A 21,110-nucleotide genomic window follows, 5' to 3' on the forward strand; every position below is an offset into this window, starting at 1 on the left:
TAAGCCAGCTGCTTTCCACTCATCAGCTCAATTCTATTCATATCCACGAATGAATATCTGCTCTGGTGAAATTTTCAAGCTAGACTTAAAAAGAGTCCAATTCTCATATTAATCAGCTGCCCTCCAAAATAGATAAACTCGCCGTAGGTCAAGTCCTGTTAACACCAGACATGATGATAATGTGGCGTTACCGCTCTGATCAAACACAATTTTCTAAAAATGAAATCATAGAGAGTCATTTCATCATCTGTTTCATCATCAGCCGTTGTTGCCTGCGTGTAGGTGCATATCTCGACATCAGTGCTGTCGTCAGCTGTTTATAGATCGTAATCAACAGCTACGTAGTGATGAAACTCCTCTTCAGTAACACCGGCTGGGATGTCAATAACCTGTTCATCTGACGTGTTTGCAATAGCTGCATCTGTTTCGTCCCTCTCCACATCCTTAACAAAGCTTGCCCGCTTGTAGAAGTTCACAATGGTTGCCTGTGTAACATGATTCCAGGCTGCTTTCTGCACATGTAGAGAATCCAACAGTGATAGATTACAAGCCAGTTCAACAGCACGTTTATCCTTGCTAGTCCGGTCATCCATAACGCTCATCAGACGACGCAGCACAAGAGCCCGATAATGTTTTTTGAAATTGGCTATTATGCCCTGATCCATAGGTTGGATCAGAAAAGTAGTGTTTGGTGGCAGGAAGACCACCTTGACGTTAGACAGCCTGACATCATCTCTGTGTGCAGCACAATTATCACAAAGCAACAAAATCTGACGCTTTTGTGCCCGCATTCTAGTGTCTAACTTCTTTAGCCACTGCTTCCAAATTTCCCCAGTCAACCATGAATTTGCATTAGCTTCATATGACACAGGAAGTTGCTTAATTTTCTTGAAGCAATGGGGCTGTTTGCTCTTTCCAATGATGAGGGGTTCCAACTTCTCACTCCCATCCATATTGCAGCAAAGGAGGATCATCAGTCGGTCCTTCAACGTTTTACCTCCAGTAGTTTCAGCATGTTTGAATGCAAGTGTTCCATCAGGAATTGCTCGCCAGTAGAGACCGTTTTCGTCAGCACTGAAAATGCCACGAGGTGCAAACTCATTCAAGATGGTAACTGAAATAACCCAATTTTCAGCACCAAAGTCATCAGCGTCTTGTTTTTCACCATGCTTTTTTTTTTTTTATTATTCTATTTATTAATTTCAATATAATTAACAAGCATAACTTGTTTATGAAATACAGCCAAAGAAATTATATCATCTAATTAATTAACAAAGGAGAAAAAAAATTGTTAGCTTCCTTAGACCACCAAAAAAAAAAAAATGGAGGAACAAAAGAATAGAGAAGATTACAAGGTAGAAATAAATATTAAGGAAATATTCGCTGCATACTCCCAATCAGAATTACTTATTTAGATGTTATTTAAGTTGCTTTAAATCTAAAAAAGATTTTAACTGTTCTGGTGAATAGAAAACATAAGTATTTAAACCCAACTTAACTGCATGGATAGGCAAGAAAAAAAGAACCCCCTATCTCCAATGTCCTCTTTCTCATTACCAGGAAAAGTTTTCTTTTTTGCTGGGTCTGCTTTGTAACGTCCGGGTATATCCATATCCTTTCTCCTCTGAAAGGAGTAGTAGAATTTTTGAAGTAGTTTCTCATAATGGAATTCAAGTCCTGCTCAAATACCAGAGAACCATGCTGTTTCTTGAACTTTATGTTGTTCCTCTCCTTCCATCTTTCCAACCATCCAACAGTGGCTTTGAATTCAGTTAGTCCAAGACTTTCAGCTAGCTGGTTAGCTTTCTGCATAAGCAGTGGACCACTGACAGGAAACTGTCTGCTCCTGACTTGAGAAAACCACTGAAGAAGAGCATCTTCTACCTCCTCAGCTTTTCCCTCCTGTTTTCGTTTCCATTGTGGATTTGTTTTGTTTTGCCAGTCTTCCAGAAGCTGGTCTTTCTGCTTCAGGACATGTGAAATTTGACTGGGATTGACACTATATTCTTTAGCAATAGATGTTTGACTTTGTTTTCTAATTTTTAAAGAACTTCTATTCGTTCAGCCAGTGTTAAAGTCTTACAGTTCCGCCGTGACGATGATGACAACCCCAGTGAACACTCTAACAACATTCTTTTGCTTATTCTGCCTGTGGCAGTTAAAGGGGCAGTAAATTTGAAATCTCGTTGGTTGTCACGCGCCAATCGGCTTTCATATTCTGTGAGCGTGCTTATGCGGAGTCTTTCCTGCAGAGGATCGGTCTTCAACCATGCATATAAGTGAATCTTGCACTTATCAGTGGTGCGCTAAACCGAAGTTTGTCCCCATAGAAATTGATGGTGCCAAAAACGGGACAGAAGTACAGCATGCAGTTAAACTGAGCATGCACTTACCAAAGTGCACTTAAATGGAGTGCACTGTATATCAAATCCCATTCCCTCTCCCTTGCCAAGGGATCAGGAATGGAATCAAACAGCAATGTGTAGCAGGGGCGTAGCTATCTGGGGCCACAGGCCCCCACAGATTTAGCCCTGGCCCCCTCTACTTTCGACCCCCCCCCGCCGCTTTTGACCCCCCCTCCTGCGATCGCTGCCGCCGCCAGGTACCTTTGCTGGTGGGGGCTCTGTCATGGAGGACGTCAGTCAGGACTCACAGCACAGATCAGAGAACGTGCCGGAGACCGGCGCTGAAGAAGACTGAGGCTGGCAGGGGTTGGGGACCCCCGCCAGCAAAGGAACCTGGCAGCGGTGGGGGTTGACAGTGATGGGGGAGGGTTGGCAGCAGCAGCAGGAGGGGAAATGGCGGGAAAGGGTCGGTAGCGGGGGGTCGGTGGCTGGGGAAGGCGAGTTAAAATGTGCCCCCCACCTTGGGCTCTGGACCCCCCCTCCCGCCGAGGTCTGGCTATACCTCTGGCGTGTAGGTAGAGGTAAAATCTTGTCAGGGGATCAGTGGTGGAATATACTATTTTTGGCTTTGATGTACAATGTGATTGTACTATTAACCCCTCATTCTATAACAGGTTTCCTAAAGCTAGGAGCCAATTGCATACACAAGTTATAGAATACTAGCACTTATGTGGATGACTCTTACAATTACGCAAGTATTTGTTGCCCTCTCAGTGGTATTTTATAACACGCTTACAGAGTAATTGTAAGGGAGGTGTACTCATGGGCAGAGTTTGGACGGGTCATGGCCGGGTCCCACATTTATGCATGCAACTTACACAATATTGTAAGATATGTGCTAAAGTGCCGCATTTAGGTGCACGCTTTTATACCTGCTATTGACAAGGAGTGGCCTAGTGGTTAGAGTACCGGTCTTGCAATCCAGAGGTGGCCAGTTCAAATCCCACTGCTGCTCCTTGTGATCTTGGGCAAGTCACTTAACCCTCCATTGCCTCAGGTACAAACTTAGATTGTAAGCCCTCCTAGGACAGAGAAATATCCAGAGTACCTGAATGTAACTCACCTTGAGCTACTAGTGAAAAAGGTGTGAGCAAAAATCTAAACAAATAAATGGTGTAACTGGGTGCTCTTAAATGTTGGTGCATAAATACCAAGTTAAACTCCTATTCTATATGGAACCTGGGCACACTGATTCCCTTACAGAATTAGTGCTTAGCGTGCTGCATCTTTGTACCTAACTTTTGGTGCCCTTTCTAGAATTGATCCCTTACTATTTATGAATTATTCTCCCTTATTCTCTTATGAATATTGGTATGTTGACAGTGGACAGACAGTGGGAATAGCCATTTCACAAGCCCATACATACATAAAAAGAGTGGCATAACTTAGCATCTTCTAGATATAGATGCTGGCCATGGAGGTACTGACTTTGCTCACATATAGGGACCCCATTTTAGAAAAGTGGTGTCAGTCAATGAGTGAAGTACCAAAAGCTGTTTTTAAAAAATTTTCAATGTTAAAATAAATCCCATGAGGTAAAGCCAGGGCAGCCGAGGGGCGGGGAGCAAAATTCCCCTGGGCCCGGCCTCCAAGGGGGGCCCAGCGCCAGGGTCTCTCTCTTTCTCTCTCCTGCTCCTGACGAGACCCAGATGATTGCATCCTGACAGGAGCAGGAGAGAGAAAACTCCAGCGCTGGGTCCCCCTTGGAGGCTGGGAAGGAGCAGACACAGGGCTTCGGGCCAGGGTCTCTGGTTGGCTGGTGGGGGTCCCCAGGCCCCGCCAGCAGAAGTAGTCTTCCTACAGCGCTGTTCTTCACTCTACCGCATTGCTGCCCCGGGCCCGGCTCAGTCTCTCAGCGGCCCTGGGTAAAGCACAAATATGCCCTCTATTACTCATGTTAAACTCTGGCTAAATTAGCATTCAACAAAATATATGTAAAATGAGAGTTATGTTTATATTTCTGGACTACCAAACCATGCAGAAATCATACCCCCTTAAAACCTCCGCATCCCAGGGAGCAACACAGGTAAATGGGGGCTTCCTGAAATCATCATTTACATGTATATGCAATCCACATGTGCAAATGGTTCAAAAATGACATCCCTAACCTCAGAAATTAAGCTCAAGTAAATGTAATAGTGCAAAAACCATATATCACATTTGCCTGACAAGTTTAAAAGTTAATACCTTGTATGAAATGGAAGTCATTTATTATAACTCATTACATAGAGACCTTCTTACTGTGTAAGAAATATTCCTACCTGCATTAGAACATATGACACCTTGAGAATTTCTGCAGAGTTCATTACTCTTCTTTTGAGTCAGGTTACAAGTAGTTGGATACTGACAAGATTCTCCAAACCAGCCTTCTTCACATTTGCACTTCCCACAATCACATTTTCCATGCCCTAGAAACATTAATTAAATGTTAAATGATTTTTAGATTTGTAAACCACCCAGATCTGCCAGTCAGCTAGGGCAGTACAGAAATTTTTTTTATAAACAAACATATCAAATGTGAAACTCACTTTCGCTGAAGGCATCTAGATAGGAATTTGGATGCCCAGGTCAGGATATACACAATTCCACAAATATTTCACAAAAGGTTCACTGAGGGGTCCTTTTACTAAGGTGCGCTGAAAATGGCTTGCGGTAGTGTAGGCGTGGGATTTGGGCGCATGCCGATCCATTTTTCAGCATGCCTGTAACAAAGGCCTTTTTTAACATTTTTGCCGAAAATGGACTTACGTCAAAAATCAAAATTGCTGCGCGTCCATTTTGGGTCGGCGACCGAACCGCAAGCCATTGACCTAGCGGTAAAGTCTCACATGGTAACCAGGTGGGAATGACCTACACGCGTCAAGTTAATTTTCAGACGCATTTATCAAACGTATGCCAAAAATGAAATTACCACAAGAGCCACGCAGTAGTCGGGCAATAACTCCATTTTGGCGCGTGTTGGGCGCACAGAGATACTTACACGGCTTAGTAAAAGGGCCCCCGAATGTGGAGCATTTTGTAAAATTGTATAAAGACAGTGGAAAATACACATGCAAGTCTTGTCATGTCCTGCTAAAAAAGCCATTTTAGTAGGAAATATATATTTTTTAAAAAGATAAGATTCACTCAGGGTTTTGAATGTTTCCATATTAGCACTTAAACACATGCTGATTTTACAACCTGCAAAATTTACAACATATATTCCCTAAATATGAATTTTTTATGTAGAATTGGATCCTCAGATGGTGGGCTAACTCAACTGTCACCACTTTCATCATCGATCCAAAATATTTGTTTATATTCAACAAAAGCCTTTTGAAAATTATCAGTGAAACATTTCATTTCAAAAACAAATTATCTTAACACATACTTGATTGAAGTAACACCTCCTGATATGAATTCATGTTTCAAAAAACTGTGTCAGGATTGAGGTACATGTAAAGATAAATCATAAGAATCTAATCTTTAAAGACTCTTACAAATTTTAACGGCACAAACACTTATTCCAAAAAGTGAATTAACAAATGAGCAGTTAATCCATGTTAATGGTCTTAAAGTAGCAGTGGTGTCTTCCCTGCCAATCATGTCCATATGATTTAACCTCCTATCAATCATGTGCACGTGATGTAACCTTCAAACAAGCATTATTCATTCTAGTTCTTCGTTCTCTGGTGTCACTGAATTTAGGTGAAATATCCATTTTTGTTCCTTGTAATATTTTCCTGCATTAATTATGTCTTGAAGTGTATTTCTCCTATTTGGCCAGTAGGTGGTGTTTCTTTGCTGTAAATCTGTTACAGAGAGTGTTCTTTTCTTTAGTTTAACATAAATAGGAAGCAAGAAGCAGTATATTTTTGAAATCTTGTTGACTGGGCTCAGATTGGCCCAGGTGCTGGTTTCCTTTAGAGTGTACTGGCTTTGCCTCCAGTCTTAGCCAGGAAGAAAAAAAAAGCAGGATCTCTTTCCTGAGGCTCAGTGAACAACAGTTATATGTCCTGAACTTCACATGTACTTTTTAGGAAGTAAACAAATGTTTAGTTAGTGTTATAATTGATCCATATTTCAGTTAGCTGTCATTGTTTGATGACTGCACATTGTTCAATATATTTTTAAGACAATAAACAATTGTTTATTGCCTCTGCCGGTCTAGACTGATAAAGAATCCTGGTGGTTTGCGTGTTGGGTCTGTGAGTGCTTTCTGGGAACTGTGGGACCACTGGGAATGTGGCTCCAGTAACCTAGAAATCACTGGGGATAATTTGAAAGCGGAAGGCTCGCCTAGAGGCGGTTGTGACCCAGTCGGTGGGAGGACAGTGCTAGTGTAGAGAACGAGCGGCAGATGCAGGCAGACCTGAGCTATGCTGGGGATAGGCCCTAGACCCTCTAAGTGGTTGTGGGGTAACCCTAGACGGGTGGCTAGGCGCTTTGTGACAGTGACCAATGGTGTCAATTCAGTTCCAATATTAATCCTCAACTTATGTTCATTAAGCTGCAGTATAATTGGTCGAATGGTCATAGACATCTTCGACAGAATCTCAGGGTTTATAATTTGTTATGACACATCAGCACAGTATTGATTTCTTGGATCTATACATTTTTAAATATGATGGTAGACTTACTACTACATTATACAAAAAAGCTAATGATCGGAAAAGCTACCTGAGATTTCATAGTTTTCACCCATATTGATTGCATCAGAGTCTCCCAACTAGTCAATTTCTACACCTGTGAAGGATTTTTTCTTCCTTGAATGAATTCCCTATTCAGTCAGCTGAGCTTAAGGAGAGATTTTTACAGAGTGATTATCCACACTTAGTAATTAAGAATGCATACGTAAGGGCAGGGGTGTAGCCAGACCTCGGCGGGAGGGGGGCCAGAGCCCGAGGTAGGGGGGCACTGTTTAGCCGCCTCCCCCCGCCGCCACCCCCCCTCACCGCCGCCAACCCCCCCCCCCCCACCACCACCAATTTGGACCCCCGCCGCCGCAACCCCCCTGCCACTTTGGACAGCCGCCGCAACCACAAACCCCCCACACCGCTCTCCCGCCCCCCGCCGCTGCATCAGGTACCTTGTTTGCTGGCAGGGGTCCCCAATCCCCGCCAGCCGAAGAGTCTTCTTCAGCATCGGTCGACTCCGGCGCCTTCATTGTGGGATCATCTCTTTCTGATGCCTTACGTCCTGCATGGGGCTACATGCACGGTGCAGGACGTAAAGCGTCAGAAACAGATGATCTCACAACGAAGGCGCCAGAGTCGACCGGCGCTGAAGAAGACTTTTCGGCTGGCGGGGATTGGGGACCCCTGCCAGCAAACAAGGTACCTGATGCAGTGGTGGGGGCGGGCGGGCGGTGTGGGGGGTTTGTGGTTGCGGCGGCGGTCCAAAGTGGCGGGGGGGGGTTGCGGCGGCGGGGGTCCAAATTGTCGTGAGGGGTTGGCGGTGGTGAGGGGGGGTGGCAGCGGGGGGAGGCGGCTAAACAGTGCCCCCCTACTTCGGGTTCTGGCCCCCCTCCCGCCGAGGTCTGGCTATGCCCCTGCCCTTACGTATGCATTTTTAATTACTAAGTGTGGGTAATCACTCTGTAAAAATCTCTCCTTAAGCTCAGCTGACTGAATAGGGAATTCATTCAAGGAAGAAAAAATCCTTCACAGGTGTAGATGCAGCGATAAACTACGTGGTCATTGCCAACGGTATGGGACAGCAATAGAAGGATCTACTTAGAGGTATTTTAAAACTAATCACACCTACATTTTTCGATATGATACTACATGCAACACAGCTTATATGATTTACTTGATCCAATGTCCCTGTGACTTGTGGGCTAGACCATTCGACCAGTTAAACTGCAGCTTAATGAACATAAGTCGAGGATTACTATTGGAAGAGAATCAGCACCATTGGTCAAACATTGAGTGGCTAAACAGCATTCTCTGTCAGATATTAAGTGCTGCATTATTGATGTGGCTGAAACAGGGTGAAATGGAGGGAATTTTGAGCTAATTTTAAATTACAAGGAACAAAAATGGATACTTCACCTCAATTCAGTGGCATTGGAGGGTCTTAAGGAAGAAGCAGTATGGATGACACTTGTTTGAAGGCTGTGTCATATAGAAATGATTGGGAGGAGTCAGCTGACTTTAGTACTTAGGTTGCAGGGAAAATGCCACTGACATATTAAGACCACTAGCATGGATTTACTGCACATCAGTTAATTCACTTTTTGGAATTTTTCACTGAGAATTTTCAAAACACTTATTGAATATACATAAATATTTTGGATCGATGAGGGAAGTGGTGACTCGCTAACAGCTGATGTGGAGAGGCATAATCGAACGGGGGTGCCCATCTCTAAGGGTGGCCATCTCTAAGGACGGCCCTGTAAAGGGGCGTCCCCGACCGTATTATCGAAACAAGATGGGTGCCCATCTTTCGTTTCAATAATACGGTCAGGGATGGCCAAATTTCAACATTAGGGTTGACCTTAGAGATGGCCGCCCTTAGAGATGGACGACCTTGGTTTTCGCCGATAATGGAAACTAAGGACGTCCATCTCAAAAATGGCCAAATCCAAGTCATTTGGTCGTGGGAGGAGCCAGGATTTGTAGTGCACTGGTCCCCTTCACATGCCAGGACACCAACCAGGCACCCTAGGGGGCACTGCAGTGGACTTCACAATTTGCTCCCAGGTGCATAGCTCCCTTACCTTGGGTGCTGAACCCCCCAACCCCCCCCCCCCCCAGGTCCGCCTGCCTGAATTACCCTGCACCCACTACAACTGCTCCAGGGACCTGAGTACAACTGCGATGGACCTGAGTATGGCATTTGAGGCTGACAAAAAATATTTTTAACCTGTTTTTTAAGGTGAGAGGGGGTTAGTGACCACTGGGGGAGTAAGGGGAGGTCATCCCCAATTCCCTCCGGTGGTCATCTGCTCAGTTCGGGCATCTTTTCATGGCTCGGTCATGAAAAAAAATGGACCAAGTAAAGTCGGCCAAGTGCTCATCAGGAACGCCCTTCTTTTTTCCATTATCGGCTAAGGACGCCCATCTCTTAATCATGCCCCACCTTCACTACCCTGCCGACATGCCCCCGTGATCTTTGGTCGTCCCCGCGATGGAAAGTCATCGAGGGTGTCAAAAAATCGGCTTTCGATTATGCCGATTTTGGACAGCCTTGAGAGAAGGGCGCCCATTTCCCGATTTGTGTCGAAAGATGGGCGCCCTTCTCCTTCGAAAATAAGCTGGATAGCCTACCATCTCAGGTGATTAATTTTAGACCAATTGTAAGTATACCTTTTTTTGCTAAATTACTTGAGCTTGTGGTAAGCTCTCAGCTATCTCAAACTGTGCAAAAATGTAATGTACTTCATGATTCTCAAAATGGTTTCAGAGTATATTATAGTACTGAGATATTATTACTATCGTTGACACCTGAAGTGAATCATATGCTAAGTACAGTTGAAAATTTAGGGGCCCTTTTACTAAGCCACGGTAGGCTCTATGCATGTGCAGCACACGCCCAAATGAGACTACTGCCAGGCCAGCATGCCCTCGTGGTGGTAATTTCAGATTTGGCATGCATCCATAAAACGTGGATGAATTATTTATTTTTTTCCTCCTACACACGCTGGTTCCGGCGGTAATCAGCACTTGGTGTATGCCAAACAGTCACCCTGCGTGTAGCACGTGAGCCTTTACCGCTAGATCAATGGGTGGTATTAAGGGCTCAGGCCGGTTTTGGGCATGCACTGGTTTCATTTTTACCACAGGCCCTTTTCCTGTCCCATTTTTATACATGCGGTAAAAACTGGTCCGGCATACGCACAATACACATGCCTGCACTACTGCAGGCCACTTTTTACTGCAGCTTAGTAAAGGGACCCCGTAGTGTTACTTCAATTTGATATATCAGCTGCCTTTGATACAGTAGATCATAGCAAAATAGTTGGCATGTTATCAGAACTAGGTTTTGCTGCAACAGTGCGCCAATGGTTTTGTTCTTTCTTAATAAACAGGCAGTATTCTGTAACTAAGGATGGAGTATTTTCAGACTACTGGCAACCAATTTGCAGAGTTCCCTAAGGGTCCCCCATATCTCTGTTGTTATATAATATATATATGAGCTCACTTGGAAATTTTATATTGCATGGCGGTGTGAAGCTTTTGTCATATGCAGATGATATATTTTTATTGGTTTCAGCAGGTACACCTCCAGAGAGTTTGTTTTCTAGATTTAATCTTCGTTTAGAGAAAATAAAATGTTAGTCTTTTTTTGTTATTCTTAAACTGAATATAAGACAAAGGTTTGTGGTGATGCTAATATTTCAAGCTATATTACTTTCTCAGATGGATCTCGGTTGGTGGCAGATCGAAAGTCAACAGAATTGGGGGTGATTTTAGACTCTTCCATGACAGTGGGTGCCCAAATTAAACATTTATCTCAGAAGATTTTTTTAAAACTTAAACAGCTCTGACTGGTTCATTCATGTTTTATTCCTGATCATTTCATAGTATTAGTACAATTATTGATTTTATCGCAATTGGATTACTGCAACTCTCTGTATACTGGAATCAATAAAAAGCAACTACAGAGACTGCAGTTGATCCAAAATACAGCTGCTAGGCTTGTTTTTCGAAAAGCAAAATATGATTATGTGTCTCCACTATTGGTTAGGTTACATTGGCTTCCAGTGCAAGTGAGAATTATTTTTAAGATATGCTGGGGGGGGGGGGGGGGGGTTAATTTTAGAGGGCTATATTGTTCAGTTGATTTAACTTTATTAGTCACATTGTTGGGAGCTGGTAGAGATCAATGAACTTGTACAAATCCTATGTTGAGAGTTCCCTTGTTTAGAGGAATTAAGTTCAAAAGTATTCAGGAGAGGTCTATGATTTTTCAAATGGCAAAAGTTTGGAACATACTTCCAGCAAAAATTAAATCTTGTCTATCCTATGTTAACATTCAGAAATTTTTGAATATTTATCTTGAAAGTACTGGTAATTTAAGAACGTTTACTTGTAATCCTGATTACATGTTATAGATAACAACAGTCCAGATTACAAGTAAACGTTCTTAATCTATAACATGTAATCAGGATTATTGTTGTTTATAACATGATTTGCTGTTAACCCGCTTTGAATCTAATTTTGGGAGAGTGGTGGGCTATAAGTACTCATCATCATCATCTGAGGATCTAATTCCACATTTAAAAAATTGATATTTGTTGTAAATTTTGCAATAGTTTCCCTCATATATAAAAAGTTATTAGATTTTGTACCACATATTGTAGAGATTTTGCAACCTGCACACAAAAGTGCCAGGTTTTATAAAACTGGACATCCATGAAGAGCCAGTTAAAAAAAAAACAAGGAAAAAAAGAAAAAAAACAAAGAATAAAGAAAAATATTCTCTTTATTTAAAACGTATGCATCTTCCATCATTAAGTCCCGATTGCCTGAGCTTTTGCTAACAAAGGGCCCCTTTTACCAAGCTGCAGCAAAAGGGGGCCTGCGCTAGCATCAGTGCGTGTTTTTCACACGCGCCGAGGCCCCCTTTTACTGCAGTGGGTAAAAGGGAAGTCTCTCTTTCCTGCAGGAAATGGCCTTGCAGAAAGTAAAGCACTTGCCATACGGCCATTTTGGGAGGGGGTGCCCTTACCACCACCCACTGAGGTGGCGGTAGGGGCTCCCACGCAAACCTGGCGGTAACCAGTAAAAGGGGCCCTAAGGGACTATTACTAAAACACACCTTTTATAGGGGCCCTTTTACTAAAGCTTAGCATGTGCCACATGGTCCATAAGTATAAAACAGGACACACAGCATTTAGCATGCTCTAATGCTCATTTGCGAGCAGTAAGCTTTAGTAAAAGGACCCCCTAACACAGTGACGGGCAACCTTTTGAGCTTGGTGTGTCAAAATTCGCCAAAAAACCGAGCATAACTCGGGTGGTGTGTCACTTCGAGAAAAATCACTGCTACTAGGACCGCCCCCGCCCCCCCCACCCGAGGTCGCTGGGCCCCCCCCCCTCCACCCGCTACCGGGCCCAGAACTAACCTTAAAGCCTCCTTTCACGTCGCAGCAAGCAGCAGCAGGGCAGACCTCTCCTCCTTCCTTCTGTGCTCCGCCCTCGCGGACGTTACGTCAGGCGAGGGCGGGACACGGAAGGAAGGAGTGGCCTGCCCTGCTGCTGCTTGCTGCGACGTGAAAGGAGGCTTTAAGGTTAGTTTCCGGGAGGGCGGACCACACTGCGGCGGCGCCGCGTGTCATTGAAAATGGCTACGCGTGTCAGTGCTGACACGCGTGTCATAGGTTCGCCATCAGGGCCCTAACATGTTCAGCAGCTTACTCTTGGGAACTTTTATAACCATGGTTTGATCTATCCTTTCATAATCCTTTTAACTAAAATGCTATTTTAGAGGTTATCATAGCCCAATACACATCAGAAAAAGCTGATTCCCAATACCCTAGCTGCTATTGTTGACCCCAATAGTTCTTCATGCTTGCAATGTAAGGTAAGCTGCACTGCTATATTAGTCTTGATGGGCTACCAAGATGTGAAATTATATTGTTCACTGAATATCTCTTGGTCTGCTAATGCACTGATATAGCTTGTATCAGTACCCTGAGGAGGCAAATTCTTGATCAACCACCAACCTTCTGAGGATCAAACTGCAAAAGAAACCAGGATGCTATGAGCAGCTGCAAATGGATCCAAGGACTCAAAAGTGAACCACTTGAAGCAAAACAGTGAAAAAGCAATACTGTGTCATTTTTTATCCCTGCTTCATGAAAAACATGAAAGTGTATATTATGTTTAAGGCACTGGAGAGCTAAATCTCATTGAGGCCCTTTTACTAAATTGATTTAGGAAACACAGCTCAAAATGGTGCATGCTCAGGCATCCTTTGGTAAGTGCCATTTTAGTATGCACTAATCCAAATGCTAAAAACGTTTTCTACTTTTTTTTGGATGGGGAGTGTCAGGGGCATTCCTGAGCTAATCAGTTAGTACAGCTACATTACCATGCACTAGCTGGTTAGTACAGGATTACCATGTGACCCCCTTAGCGCCTTCAAAATAGGTGGCGGTATGTGCTCCCAGGGTAATTTTATTTAATGGCTGCGCCCTAATGGCAACATTACTGCATGGCCATTAATACAATAAATAAAATGGAAAATCGACCATTTTACAGCTGCAGCAAAAATGGCCTTAGCGCACAGGAAAAACCTGTTCAAGGGCCCGCTAAGGCCACTTTTTGCCACAGCTTAGTAAAAGGGCCTCTTTGTTTTTTTATGTAATACTAGTGAAAAAGGCCCGTTTCTGCCTGTCATGAAACGGGCGCTAGCGGGCATGGGACTCCCTTCCCCTCCCCTTACGCTAGTATCCCTGGTGGTGTAGAGGTACCTGTTCGCTCGGGGAAGGAAAGAAAGAGTCCCGCTTTCCTGCCCGTAGCGCTGCTGGTAGCTGCCCTGCTGCATCCTGTGCGAGTCCGGCTCTCGGCGTTTCAAAATGGTCGCCGAGAGTTGAAGTCTCGCGAGGCTGCTTCAACTCTCGGCGGCCATTTTGAAACGCGGAGAGCCTGACTCACAGAGGAAGCATCAGGGCAGCTAGCAGCAGCGCTCCGGGCAGGAAAGTGGGGGCTCTTTCTTTCCTGCCCCGAGCGAACAGGTACCTCTACACCACCAGGGATAGTAGCGTAAGGGGAGGGGAGGTGATGGGGGGGAAGAGGGGGCGACCGGGGGCGGGGTGCTAGTGTTAAAGGGGCGGGGTGATGGCGCAAAAGGGGCAGGGTGATGGGCACGTCCTCGGCAGCTGCGATTCATTGGAAGGGGAGGAGTAGGGAAACGCTACGTGTTTCCCTACTCCTCCCCGTTCATTCATTTGCGTGGTTCTGTACATGTTCCGCCCTCAACGTCATCACGTGTGACGCGAGGGCGGGGCATGGAGACATGGTGAGTGTTCTGGCTTCACCACCATGAACTTACGAACCGGTGTCTGAGTGCCTGCAGTGACGTCAGTGTCCTCAGAACGTTGAGGGTGCGTTTTATTATAGTAGATGTATTGAATTTTCCAAATATTTCCATGTAATTTCATTCTATTTAGAAACTAATCCAGAATACAGCAGTCAGACTAATATCATGTCATAAAATTTTGATCAGATGACCCCATTTCTCAGTAATAAGCACTGGCTACCTATCACAAGGTTTAGATTTAAAATGTTGAACTTAGTCCATAAGATTCATCATACAGGTTTATCATTTAATCTACCACATTTTGTAATCCCACAGACGCCCACTGGAAACTTTCAACCGCGCCATCAAAATTTTACCATCATTCAAAAACATTAGGATGAACACCCCCAGGCACTGCAGAAAACAGCCCAGATAACTCCCGCGGTCAACGGTGAAGTTGAATATTTAACGCCAGGCTGTTTCTGGTGACCGGCATTTAATATCCAGTTTATTTTTGGCCGGTTTAAACATAATGGGCCAAGCCAGATGTTTCTGGTAGGGCACAGGGGATAAGTTTCAATTTTATTGTTAAAACCAGCCAAAGATAGGCCTACTATTTGAGTGACCCGATTTAACGCAAAACTTAGCCAGCAATGCACTGAGGGGTCCTTTTACTAAGGTGCTATGAAAAATGGCCTGCAGTAGTGTAGGTTCAAGAAAGCACAAAGGCAGACGGTCTGCAAACTCCAAGATGGAAAATGAACAGAGCAGATCGTTTAAGAGGCAAAAAATGATTTATTAATGGAAAACAAATTGCACAATATGTATACACACAAACAGCCCGACACAGGCCGTGTTTCGCCCAACAGGGCTGCTTCAGGGGCTAAACAGATAGAATATACACCAGAATCCCATCTACCACTTGTTGGCAAAACATACAGAACAGCTATGCCCTATAGTGAAGACTAAAAAACATAACTGATAAATATAAATAATATAATGACTCATATATATGAAAAAATATATCTAAATCATTAATAACTCATATATAAAACATCTCAATTGTAAATGACTCTTATGCAAAAAATCATATATAAAGAAACATATATAATAAAACATGTATAATTCACCATAGGCAAAGGCACCCACCTATACGATAGTCCTTCGCTATCAAATGTGAGGACAAATATGAAATGTCCTGCCTATAACTGAAAAAATTAAAATATAGGACATAAATATGTGAATAAATAAAAAAACTAAAAAATATGTATAGTAATTGATGAAAAAAATTTTGACTCACATATAAAGAAGATCACTTTAATCTGAAAAAAACAGCTGGATCAGAGATGCCAAAACATAAACTGCTGACCTGAAAACACAATAAAAATATGAACCTGAGTAAACAATGAAATTGTGGACTGAATGTCATTTTGTGTTCCTCTTGAAACGTCTTATGCTTGTGGTCCATAGAGGCATAAACCAGAAACCTACAGTACTTAAACAGATACCATAATACCATAACGCTGACCTTATGATAATAATAATATCATTTTATATTACTCTTATTAGAATAGCTGATAATATCATTTTATGTTCCTCTTAAAACATCCAAGTGCTTTGACCGATACCAAGCTTCCTAGTACAACCATAATGCCACAATGTAAAAACTACTTGAAATCAGTACTACAGTCTTATATCTCCGAAATTGCAAAAAAAACATGCTTAGACAGATACCAAGCTACCTAAAACAACAACCATAGTGCCACAACGTAAAAAGTACTTGAGATCAGTACTACAGTCTCATATCTCCAAATCGCTGAAAAAACGTAACAACAAACACAGGAAGCTTAAAAAAGGAAACGAGAAGTCAAAGGTCAAGGATCGTAGCTCAGACAAAAAAAGTACAATAATACCATGTGTTGTTCGAAAATCACGGTTTAGCGACCCAAAGAAGCGAATGAATGACGACAAGAAACCAAAATATAGTAATGTGAAAAATACTATAATGAAAAAAATGATGATGTCATAATAATCGTAATAATCATATATCAAAAAATTGCAAGCAAATTCACTAAACTGAAGGAAATTATAATTAGGTTTGAATATATTCTTTACCCTCATCCTTTCAAACCATTAAATCTTATTAGACAAAGAGGGATGAAGATCCGGCGAATCGGAGAAAAAAGATCATAGGACAACGGTACTACTAACACAAACGAGCATCTAAAGCAAATAAACGATACCATCCTAATTATTTGGCTCATCCTCACTCTAGGAGTCTGTGGGATGAGTTGTATAATTCGAAAACTTTGATCAATTAAAATTAGAGAAAACAAAAAGAAAAAGAAAGGTCAAAGGTCAAAGACAACACTAATAAAAATATCGCGAAAAAATTGCAACAACAGATAAACAGGTAGCTCTGAAACGAGACCTAATCTATGGGTAACATGTAAAAGACGGATAAGATCAACTTATAGGAACAAAATATAAAATATATAAAATACTAAATATTAATAAATTAGATGACGTCACATAACTACTGTCAAACTAACATGAATTGAAGAACATATACAAATATAATCAAAAATAATAATGTGATTCTGAATGCCAAATAGTGACATCAATGGAATATCATGCTGTGACTAAAAAAATGTATATAAAAAAACTACATAAAGGCACTATTCTGTGATTGAAAAATGAAAAAATATGAAAACATATGAGTATGATGTATGGAGGGTAAACTAAATCCAACCATAATAAAAAATATATATGTATATTATTAATTGTAGACGAAATAAGTTATGAAAAATATTATGTAATTCTAGATGCCAAACAGTGACATCACTAAAATAATAATGAGACGAATTATTAATAATAATAATAAAAAATTTTGTTATAACTCAAAAACTAATAATAAATGAAAGGTAATATATGACCAATTTTAAAGAAGATGATAAATTATGAACAAATAATACATATAAAAATGAAAAAAACGGGGTGAAAAAATGATTAATAAGTAAAAAATGATAATAAAAAAATAATAAATAAATATCTCTGACCCAAAAAAAATCATCCATATATATAAACTATTTGGTATATGATAGTAGCAACAAGTGTTTGATGATACATAATACCATATTATAACATAACAGTTTAAAAATATTAAAAATATTACAAAACACAAAAAGTCATAAAAAGGCCATAAAAAATGGTCATAACAATATATGTATAACAGTCATAAAAAGGTCATAAAAAAACAGACAAGTCTGTATCAGCATTCAAACCATGAGGGTGGAGGGTATTTAAATTATAAATGAACTCTTGCTCTTTTCGTAACAAATGTATGTCTACCAGCCCAGCGATTTCGGAGATATGAGACTGTAGTACTGATCTCAAGTCAACAGTTTATGTTTTGGCATCTCTGATCCAGCTGGTTTTTTCAGATTAAAGTGATCTTCTTTATATTTATAGGCAGGACATTTCATATTTGTCCTCACATTTGATAGCGAAGGACTATCGTATAGCCCCTGAAGCAGCCCTGTTGGGCAAAACACAGCCTGTGTCGGGCTGTTTGTGTGTATACATATTGTGCAATTTGTTTTCCATTAATAAATCATTTTTTGCCTGTTAAACGATCTGCTCTGCAGTAGTGTAGGCATGGGTTTTGGGCACGTGCAGATCCATTTTTCAGTGCGCCTGCAAAAAATGCCTTTTTAAAATTTTTGACGAAAATGGACGTGTGGCAAAATAAAAGTTGCCATGCTTCCATTTTGGGTTTCAGATCTTACTGCCAGCCATTGACTTAGCAGTAAGGTCTCAGTAATGACCTACGCGCGTAGGATGCCACTTGACGCGCATAGCTGACACGCATCAGAAAATAAAACTTATTTTTCGGACGCACGTAACTCCAAATTTGCGCATGTTGGGCAAACTTAGCCGCCTATGTGGCTTAGAAAAAGGGCCACTGAATATTTCTGGATAGCTGGTTATATCTCACGATATAATTAGTTAGCTGCTAAGCACTGACTGTGAATTTATTCAGCCAGAAATAACCAGCTATTTAACCAGCCAGGAGCCATATCAGGCCAGATAAATAGCGCTGAATATCGGGGGTGGGGGGGGGGGGACTATCTTTAGTATAATCAGGAAAACTTTTTGGAATGCACTTTCTCTTTACATCAGACAAGACACTTCATTTATTTGTTTCAAAAGCAGTTTAAAAACATATCTGTTCCAGCAAGAATTTGAAACTTACGATGTCAATTTTCAGCAGCCAGACAAGAGTGATCTGAGGCACTGGGATCAGTATGAGAAGTAGATACTGGGTCTTTATATGTTAGTAATGTTTTCTTCTCTAATGTTTATGTAACTTTTTTTAGGGCTTCCTTTTTCATCTCTGTTTTATTTTATTATTTCATTGCAAACTACTGACGAGGCTTACTGATCAGTGGTATATCAAAAATAAATAAACTTGAAACTTATCCCCTGTGTCCTATCAGAAGCATCTGGAAAATCTTGAACACACTGTTTATGAAATAAAAACATCCTGGGATTGACATTCAAAATGATTTGACTTGGCAGGAAAAATTTATTTTATAATAGACTGTTTCACACTGACTGACCCAACCGTTAAGACTCAGCAGCAATTAACCGGATAGTGACACTGAATATTAGCACTGCCTATCTAGTTAGTGCCAGGACGGGCTGGAGTTGGGATAGACCTGGGTGTTATCCAGGCACCACAAATATTCAATGCAATGCCTGAAGAGCTAAGCAGACATGCTGGAGCTCATATAATGCTGTCCTATTCCAGGCTAAATATTTGAGTATGGCTATGAATATCAGCTATACCCAGATAATTTTGAGGCACAGTCAAATACCCCTGCCCCTCTCTTCTGCCTTTGCCCCCTCCCCTCTCAATTTAGCCATTTTATTGATGTGCATAGATGCCATGGATAGGCATTTTGCGGTATATTATGTGCTGCAAATAAATAAATGGTTCCTAGATAGATGCCTGCACTGAGTATCCTGGCCTAACTCTGCCCACGGCAGTCAGTGAAGTCAAAAGCACTGACCGCCACAGACTAAATATCATCTCTCTATATATTTTTTAAGCTGAAGTACCACATCTTTTTCTATAACCAATGTAAAAATGGCTACCAAAATGCCCCTATTAATTGCTTCTTCAGTAGATATCTCTAGGAAAGTAGCTACATTACTAGGAGAACTAATTATATAAAAAGAGTATAATTACTCCTTGATACCAGGTATGTAACTTGTTAGTGAAAGCCACAACAGTCACATTACTGGGGTAAATGACTACATTGTTGTTTATAGTCATTACCCTCCTTGCATGGTAACCTTTTGTAATATTGTAAGCCACATTGTGCTCGCTCTAGTGGGAAAATATGGGGTATAAATGTACCAAAAATGAATAAAATAAATAGTCTAAAACCTCATATATGAAGTGCAACATCTATTGAGAATAGCTCAAGGAACTGTGATGTTTTTAGATATCTCATTATCATGCCATCATACAATAAATCAATTTGCAAGGTCCATACTCATATAGTGAGGGCCAGAATAACCATGTCAAATGAAACCCAACACTTAAGTCTAATTTAAACAGGAGGAGTATAACCCACAATGACCTCAGCAATGACTCGTTTCAAACTGGGTCACTGCCCAGTAACTCACTTGTATCGTCATCGGTCATAACAAATGAGTATGTATTTATTTTAATTTATATTATTTTATATTTATCTTTAGTCAATTTACATAATTTACATGTTCTAATTTTCAATTGTACTGCAAATTAAATTTTTTATGAAGCATGAAATGCTACTTGGCTTGATTAGAAGATTTCTAAGGTTGTAAAATCTGGTTTCTTTCGGATATGTCGTTTGCGTTCCATTTGGTATTACCTAGATTTCAATTTATTACATACATTACTTCACTCCTTTATCTCTTGTCTAGATTATTGCAATACTGTATATGCGAGCCTTCTCCAATTTCAACTATGCCGACTTCAGACCCTTCCAATTTCAGCAATTTGTATGTTGTTTAAGGCAAAACCTTTTGATCCTGTTACTCCATTCTGTCTTAAACTTCACTGGTTACCTGCTTCTTATCGTATCTGGTTTAAAATTTTGCTTCTTACTTTCAAGGCATTATATTCTGGCAGTCCTATATTTTTTTCCCTTGATTATTCCTTATATCCTATCCCTTTTCCTTTGTTTGCTTGACGCCTATCATTTGGTGTTGCCATCTCCTAGGGAGGCCCGATACGAGTTGATCTGAAATTCTGCATTTTTCCCCAGATTCTATGTGGTGTGCTTAGATTTAAGTGCCAAAATCAGCGCGGATTCTATAACATCGTGCAGAACTTAATTGGCTTAACAAGCTAATGAACACTGATAACAGAACTTAGCAAGCAATAATGAGCACTAATTGGCACTGATTAGAATTTAGGCGTACAACTTGCTAAGCATATTCTACAACAATGCGCCAAACTTCTAATGTGTGGAGGCATAAAGGGGTGTGGTTATAGGCAGGGAAATAGGTGTTTCATGGCCGTTCCAAAATTTAGGCGCCTAGTTATAGAATATGGCCGTGTGCGCCTAAATCTCTGCCCTAAGATTTACACCAGGTTTTCATTTGCGTAAATGGATGTGTGCAAATATCTGCGTAGAAATATCAACTAAGCGTATTCTAGGTGCTGATTATAGAATACGCTTAGTCAGCACTGATTTCAGC

At 41.3% G+C, this 21,110-nt stretch overlaps 1 protein-coding gene across 1 annotated transcript in view; it reads right to left on the reverse strand.

Moving 5' to 3' along the window:
- ITGBL1 (integrin subunit beta like 1) overlaps positions 1–21,110 on the reverse strand; it is a 477,502-nt gene that overhangs the window by 341,043 nt on the left and 115,349 nt on the right. Inside the window, exon 3 of the mRNA XM_030201342.1 lies at positions 4,667–4,813. Within this exon, the coding sequence (XP_030057202.1) occupies positions 4,667–4,813 (147 nt within the window). The remainder of the gene's footprint in view (positions 1–4,666; positions 4,814–21,110) is intronic.

The sequence above is a fragment of the Microcaecilia unicolor genome, chromosome 4 (genome assembly GCF_901765095.1).
Source record: "Microcaecilia unicolor chromosome 4, aMicUni1.1, whole genome shotgun sequence".
In the NCBI taxonomy this organism is placed as follows: domain Eukaryota; kingdom Metazoa; phylum Chordata; class Amphibia; order Gymnophiona; family Siphonopidae; genus Microcaecilia; species Microcaecilia unicolor.